The sequence below is a fragment of the Vombatus ursinus genome, unplaced genomic scaffold, assembly GCF_900497805.2.
Source record: "Vombatus ursinus unplaced genomic scaffold, bare-nosed wombat genome assembly UNPS02014911.1, whole genome shotgun sequence".
In the NCBI taxonomy this organism is placed as follows: Eukaryota; Metazoa; Chordata; class Mammalia; order Diprotodontia; family Vombatidae; genus Vombatus; species Vombatus ursinus.
In genome coordinates, this window is record NW_020954689.1 from 1 (window position 1) to 7,886 (window position 7,886).

Below are 7,886 nucleotides of genomic sequence, written 5' to 3' on the forward strand. Positions count from 1 at the left end.
GATGGGTTACTCATTCCCAGCTTTTTGCTTCACTTACTTTTAGAGAGACCAGCTACACAAACACCCTGGATCATTTGCCTATATTTCATCCCCTTCCTGCTTTATCTACCCCTGCCAGATTTTCTGGGGCTATCTTCCCAGTTGTGGTGAAGGTGCAAAGTCTGGCTCAGGGCCTGTTTGACCTCCCGATTACGCAGACAGTAAATGATGGGATTAAGCAGAGGCACAATAACTGCATAGAGTACAGAGACCAGCTTGTTGGTGTCAAAAGCTGATAGTGCCTTGGGCCGGGCATAGATGAAAATGCTGGCTGCATAGAAAATGATCACCACAGTGAGATGGGAGGCACAGGTAGAAAAGGCCTTTTGGCGGCCAGTAGCTGAGGGAATGCGCATCACAGCACCTGCAATGGCAACATAGGAGGCCCCAGTGACAGAGAGTGGACCTAGCAGGATGAAGATAGCCAGTACAAAATCAGTGAGCTCTGCTGTGGACATATCTGTGCATGAGAGGTTAAGTAGTGGTGAAACATCACAGAAGAAATGATTAATGATGTTGGGGCCACAGTAGGAGAGGCGAGAGATGAGAAAGACTTTGACTATGGAAATGCCAAAGCCTCCAGCCCAGGAGCCAGCTGCCAAGTGGACACAGAGCCTACCACTAACAATGACTGGGTAGCGGAGAGGGTGACAGATAGCCACATAGCGATCATAGGCCATGACAGCTAAGAGGAAACACTCAGTGCAGCCCAGGCCCAGAAAGAAGTAGAGCTGTGTCATGCAGCCTGAGAAAGAGATGCGCTGCTCAGTCCCAGACTCCATCATGGCAAAGCCAGCCAGCATCTTGGGGATGGTGACTGTGACATACCAATTCTCAAGGAAAGACATATTGGCCAAGAAAAAGTACATGGGCTTGTGGAGAGTAGTGTGGATCTTCACCGCTATGATAATGAGGGAGTTCTCAGTCAGCACCAACAGGTAGGCCAGCAAAGACAATGCAAAGAGCAGGGCCCTCACCGGGGCTGGTGCAGGGAAGCCCAGCAGCACAAACTCACTCACATGCCCACTCTGATTCCTCCTTTCCATGGTGCGGGCCAGCCTCCACTGAGCATGGTACCTATGGAGAAGGAACAGAATAAGGACTAGAATCTGGCTGGAGAAGAGGGACTCAGCCACCTATGTGAAAGAATAACACCACCATCCCCCTTTAAAGTGGAAATTCTTTCTATTTTTTGAAGTGTATTGTAACTTTACTGATATTGAAAAACTGCAATGTTTACAATCTGGAAGAATTTTCAATTGGGAATACCTGGGCTAATGAGTTAGAGAAGAACATACCAGACTGGGCAGAGGTGGTAACCTGAGCCAGGAGGTTTTACCATCCATCAAACTCAAGACATCTCAACATTAGCTGAGGGTTGGAGGTTTGTTTGTAGATGAGAAATGGGTACTTTGGAGTTTAAATAGGAAAATGGGGCTTAAAAGAGAAAAAGAAGGGGAAATAGACTGTTTCTATCTAATGAAGAGATAAAATAAATGCTAAGAAGTATGTTAGCAAAGTACCTTCTTCCAGAAGGACATGGACCAGGGAAGAACCTAAGAGAAGCTGTACCTCCTCCACAGTGTATTTAGCATTCATCCTCTCCTCTTAATCAAACTGTCACTCTACATCATTTCTTTCTCAGACTTTTGCAACAGCTTGCTTTCTCATTGGCCTTCATGCATCAACTCTCTCCCTTCTCCATTCCACCTTTTACTTAGCTGCTAAAGTGTTTTCCCCAAAGCACAAGATATCCCCTATTCAATGATTTCTATGTTAATCCCTTATTCAAGAAAATCAAGTTACTCTCTAATACTTCTAGGAATTAAATACAAATTCTTCTGTTTGACTTTTTAAGCCTTTCACATTCCATCTCTTCTTTACACCCAACACTCCATCTTCCTTCTGCACATCTTTGTACTGCCATCCTCCACAGCTAGAATGAACTCCTTCCTTACTTCCATCTCTTAGAATCTTCAAAATTCAGCTCAAAGACCACATTGTACATGAATGTGCTGGCCCATGACTACAATTCCTGATACTGGGAAGCCCAAGGCTGGTGTTTCACTGGGCTTGGGAGTTCTGAACTGCACTGTGCTAAACTGATTGAGTGTCTCCACTAAGTCTGGCACTTTTATGATTAGCTCCTGAGCAGGATGCCATCGAGCTGCCTAAGGAAGAATGGAAGAGAGAGTATGAACCAGCCCAGCTTGGAAATCAGTCAGGTTAAAGTTCCTGTGTTGATCAGCAGTGGAGCTAGGAGACCTAGTCTCAAACAAACAGAACAAAAAACCCACCTTTTTTACATGAAGCTTATCCTGTCTCTCCCAGCTGCTAGTACCTTCCTCCCATCTAACAGAACCCTCATATTTGTTGTATTTATATAGAACATATTTTATATATTTTTATACGTATATGTGTTTCTTTCAAAAGAATATAGACTCATCGAGTGCAATAGACTGTTTCATTTTTGTCTCTGCACCCTTGTCAGCTGGCCCAGTGTCTGGCACATAGTAGGCACTTAGAAATGCCTTTTAATTGATTGATTGATTGTAAGGGTCCCATCACTCTACTAAAACTGTGCTCTGAAAGTCATTATAGCCAAACCTCATAGCCTTTTCTCAGTCTTCTCCTCCCATTATCTCTCTTTAACATTTCAATGTGTTGGTTACTCCTGTTATTTTTATGGTACCATACAAATCTCGTTTCACCTTACACTTCTCTAATCATTCCTCTTCCTCTTTCAGTATTTCCTCTTCTCCCTAAGGTCTCTTAATTGTGAATGCCTTCCAAGACTCAGTCAGTCCTTGGCCCATTGTTGTCTCACCCAGATTCCTATATGTGAAATCTTGGTGTTATCATTGATTCTTACTTCTTTTTTACCTCTCAAATGCAATCACTAATTACTTTTGATTCTATATTTTCCATATCTCTTTTGTTTTTTTTATTCCCATTGTTCTCACCTTGGCATAGGCAATCATTGGCATCTACCTAGTTCCCAAGTTATTTTTTTAATATATTTTAAAAATAGTTTGCTCATTTTGTCTCAAAATGTATTAATTTGATTTGTTCATAGGATCATAGCTCTTAAGCTAGAAGGGACCTTAGAGGTCATCTTTTCCAGTCCCAACTTCATTATTTTACAGATATGGAAACTAAGGCCTCGAGAGATTAAGGTCACACACGTAGTAAATATCAGAGGGAGGATTTGTACCCAAGTCTTCTAACTCCAGAGGCAGTGTTACTCCCACTGTACTATACTTCCTGAGAAGATAAGAATTGAATAGAAAAAAAACTTCATTCTGTCCTAAATTCTGACAGATATATCACCCCATTTTAAAAGTTGGATGTCTTTAAAAAATAGAGCATTGATCCATTTGGAATTCATCATAATATATGATATGAAATGTTAATTTGATCTCAGTTTTTACCATAAAAATCTAAATTTTTCAAGAGTTTTTGTCAATCATAATTAAGTGTTCTTAATTTTGGTGCAAGTACCATAAAATTAATCTGAAGAAAACAGTGTAAAATGCCCTCTAACTTAATTTAGTAGTGTGGGATACTACTCTTTGAGGAGGCAATGGGGAGGTCCTGGTGCCCCTGATTCCTCAGCTGGGAAGGTCACCTAGAGTTTGGGAGGAGCAGAAGTAATCAGGAAGAAGACAAGCTCACTCCAGCCAGATAACTGGCAACCTCCTTTTTTATATCTTAATAATACCATTGATTAAATGTTAATTTCTGTTGCTTCTACCCTATGGAACAACTACATTGATGTTCAGTAGCTTTTAATTTTGGTGCCTTCTTTGATGCCCTGTAACAATATTTGTCACTTTATTTTATCTACAATTTTGTTTTAATTCTAATTAAATGAATGACAGAAATTTCTAAGAGTAACAGGCAATCATTAATTATCAAGGGATAGCAACAGCCAATTTTTGAGATAAATAAACATGAATTGACAATTCCCATCTGAAAATGTATTCAAACACTCAATGATTAGAGAAATGCATATTAGTTGGCAAATATAATTATAATAAAAAAAGGTACATTATCACCTTGCCAGTGGAACTATGAATTGTCACAGTACTTTTGAAAGTGACTAAGGATTATAGAATGAAAGCTACAACACTGTTCATGTCTTTTGACCCAGAGTTCCAATAACAAGGTTTATATTCTAATGTTGTTATTGATGTCAAGTTCATACATGCACACACATACATATACATGCATACATTACACACACACACCAGAAAAAAACCCCACTGATGTATAAGTTAATCTCCTTGAGATCAGGGACTGTTTTGTTTTTGTCTTTGATTTTCCAGATCTAGCATAGTGTCTTGCGCTTGTATGTATTTTAGAAATGTTTGTCAATTGACTTTTTAATCCATAGGAAAAAGACACCTGTAAAATACCCACATAATATATAAATATGTATATATTTACATATGTCAATATATACATATGTTTAAGAGGGAAAAGGTTCTAATGTTCCTTTATTGTCTATTAAATACAATTCATACTACCTTACTGGGCATTTTAGGTCCTCCACAATTTGATGTCACCTTACTTTGCAGACTTACTTCAAACTAATCTTGTCCACCTACTCTCTGCTGTAGCAAAATTGGACTATTCATCATATATTTTCCCACCTTGATTCTTTTACTCATATTACTATCTCACCCCCATTACAACTATTGAATTCCTACCTATACTTTAAATATTTGAACTATTATTATCAAATTTTTCAAAGTTCATAGACCCTGATTTAAGAACTCCTGCTCCGAAATTATCTGCTATATCTGTCTCTCTCCTCCAGTTATATCCAATCATTCTTCACATCCTGTCAATTCATCCTTAATAACATTGCATAGACTTACTTCCCTCGTGCCAGTGCCATGATCATCATTCTTATCTAGTCCTACATCTCCTTAAACCTATATAATTGCGATGGCTTCCTAGTTAACCTCTTTTTCTCTAGTCCATTTCTACTCCAATCTATTCTACCAGCAGCCTTTACAAATGTAGTTTTCAATAGAAGATTTTTGCTGTTGACAGAATTTCAACCTCTTTGTGTTCTATAGTTGTGCATTTAGCTACTAGGTATAAGGATACTATGCTATGCAATCTGAAAGATAATAAAGATATACAAAGACATAATTCTTGCCCTTAAGGAAATTAACTAGAACAGGAAACTATTTGCCTCATAGAGTGTGACATTTTGTGGGAAGAGAGGGAAGCTCAACCTGCTAAGATTTTTTTTTAATACTACATATCAATTGTTCTACTTTAACTTCATAGAATCTTAAACAGGAAAAAAAGAACCTTTAAAATATTTTTTCGCAATTCCTCTGCCTTAAAGATGACTAAACTAATGTCCAGAGAAATTGCCCAAGCTCATATTATGACAGAGCTCAGACTCGAAGCCAGGTTGGTCTGTCTCCATTAAAAAAATATTTATTTTTATCAATTCATTCATTCATTCATTCATTCTTTTATTTATTACTTAGTGTTTCTAGCTCTATTCTCTGGGACAGAATAAAATAAAAATCTCTTCCACGAGTCAGCCATCCAAATATTTTAAGCCAGCAATCAAGTCTACCTTCCCTAGGGCTCTCTTTTCCATGTTAATTACCCCCAATTCTTTCACCATTTCTCATAATGACATGATGTTTTGTGTCCCCTCACAATTCTAGCCTCCCTTCTCTGAATACATTCCTATATTTTATTGTCTCTGTTAGTAATATTTATACAAATAATTACAATCCAGACAATATGTGACAAGTTCCACGTAAGTGGAGCAAACTAAGTTATTAAAGGTATGCAGAAAAAAGGAATTATATTCATATTAGTACAACCATGCTTGGTGACTTAATTTGTAACGTACAATGGAAAGAATTTAAGTCATTAGATTTTAGAGCTGTGTTGGAAGTGAGAGGAGCTGCAAAATAATGATTGATAAAGAATGGAATGGTAGTATATTTACTAGAGACCAAAATGAAGGAAGGAAAATTGCATGTAATAAAATAAACCACGCAGGAATTAATTGTAATAGGTGAAGCTAAAAGAAGGAGTTCCGAGAACAGTGGAGATTCTCCAGAGTCAGGAGTGATTAAAAAAACAAAAACCTGGGACTTGGATACTTATGGAAAGTGCACTTAATTTGATTGATGATTGAGTGAGTAAATGGATAGTAATTATGAATTTGAGGTTATTAATTGGAGAGAAAGCTGGAATTAACACTATACTGCAGGACAGTCGTATGGGAAAGATGAAGAAAGAAATGTATATTTCTAGGTCATCTTCTAAGCTCTCAAACTTACTAAAACAGATAAAGGCCCATGTTTTCTCACAATGCCACAAAATTAACCCTTCACCTTGCTTCTCCTCTACAGACCTACTGTATCTGAAAGTATTTACTAGATCTTATACTTAGCTGTAGGATTTAAGCCAAGTCACCAAAAATCTTTGATCCTCAGTTTTCTCCTTGTAAATGGGGATAATAAACCTCCCCTGGAGCCACTGTAAAGAAAACACTTTTCAACTATAAAGTGACATGTAAGTCTGAATAAGTGTTATTAATTGCTGTCTATGATATTCAGCCCAAACTTTTCAGCCGGATATTCAGAGACTTCTATCATCTTGCCAATTTAGTCTGACACCTCCACTTCTCTTTAGGGACCACCAGGCCAGTTTCTTTAATGTCTTCCCCTAAATAGATTGTCCTCCCCTCCTGCATCAACATAGAAATCCTACTCATCTTTCAAAGTCCAATTTTGGTCCTACCAATTCTCTGAAGCTTTCTCCAATGCTACTACACTATAATATTCTCTTTATTTTCTGCATTTACTCCTGGTTCCATCTTTCCGTCCCTCTATTCTAAACAATAGATTTATACTCATAGGATCACAGGATCATAGATCTAGAGCTGGGAGAGAATTCAGAATTCACCTAATTCAAACCATCATTTACAGATCAAAATATTGAACCCCAGAAAGGTTGATTGATTTGCCCAAGGTCACACAGTAAGTAGAAGAGACAGAATTTGAATTTACATCCTGTGACTTGAAATTTGTCTTTCTTTCCACTGTGAAACATTGCTCCCTTTGTTCTCTGGTTTTTGCAAAATGAAAGTATTGCTTCTCTAATGAAAATAAAAGTTCCCTAAGGAGAAGAGATCCATAAAATAGATTCTTGTATAGGTATGGATGAATCAGACAATCTCTGAAGTCCTTTCCAATTCAGAAACTCTATGATCAGTTGTGCTTGCAATTCTGGTCACACAGTTGGCAGACTGACATTGAACACATTAAACTATGGTCATGTAGAAAAAGAAACAGCTGGACCCTCAAATTCTTGGACTCATAGCTTTTCCTTACCTTCTCCTTCAGAGATAAATAGCTTTTTCTCCCTCCATAACTCTCCCCAAACTCATTCTTCTTCCAGAGATCCTAGAAATAATTGGATTCAGAAAAGTAATGACTTAGTTATTACGAAACTTGGTGATAGTTCATCCTCCTTCCACAGTGACTTTTTTCAGACATATGCACTATCACCCTGGTGACCTGAACCCACAGCATAAAATGACCTCACCAAAGAATTATGTAGGAAATTGGACTGTTTTGACTAAGTTAGGTTGAGAATTATGCTTATCAGAACTTATTCTGAGAGATTTTCACATACAAAACCCAGTTATCTGAACCTGTAGGAAAAGACCAGTAAGTATATTCAGGACCATAGGAATATCATCTGCTGAGAAATTCAGCCTAGAAGAAAGACTGATGGTCCTCTAGGAATGGTATAGAGGAAGCATCTGGCTTCATTTCATGAAATATAGTTGAGAT

The 7,886-nt window shown here is 37.9% G+C and overlaps 1 protein-coding gene across 1 annotated transcript; it reads right to left on the minus strand.

Moving 5' to 3' along the window:
- Positions 1-101: 101 nt before the first annotated feature.
- Positions 102-1,085, minus strand: LOC114029184 (olfactory receptor 6A2-like). The gene has a single exon (XM_027843541.1). The coding sequence runs from the start codon at positions 1,083-1,085 to the stop codon at positions 102-104; it is 984 nt and encodes a 327-aa protein (XP_027699342.1).
- Between the last annotated feature and the right edge of the window lie 6,801 nt (positions 1,086-7,886).

Bases quoted from the DNA above. Each gene is read 5' to 3' on its own strand.
- LOC114029184 (XM_027843541.1), bottom strand. From the start codon at position 1,085: ATGGAAAGGAGGAATCAGAGTGGGCATGTGAGTGAGTTTGTGCTGCTG.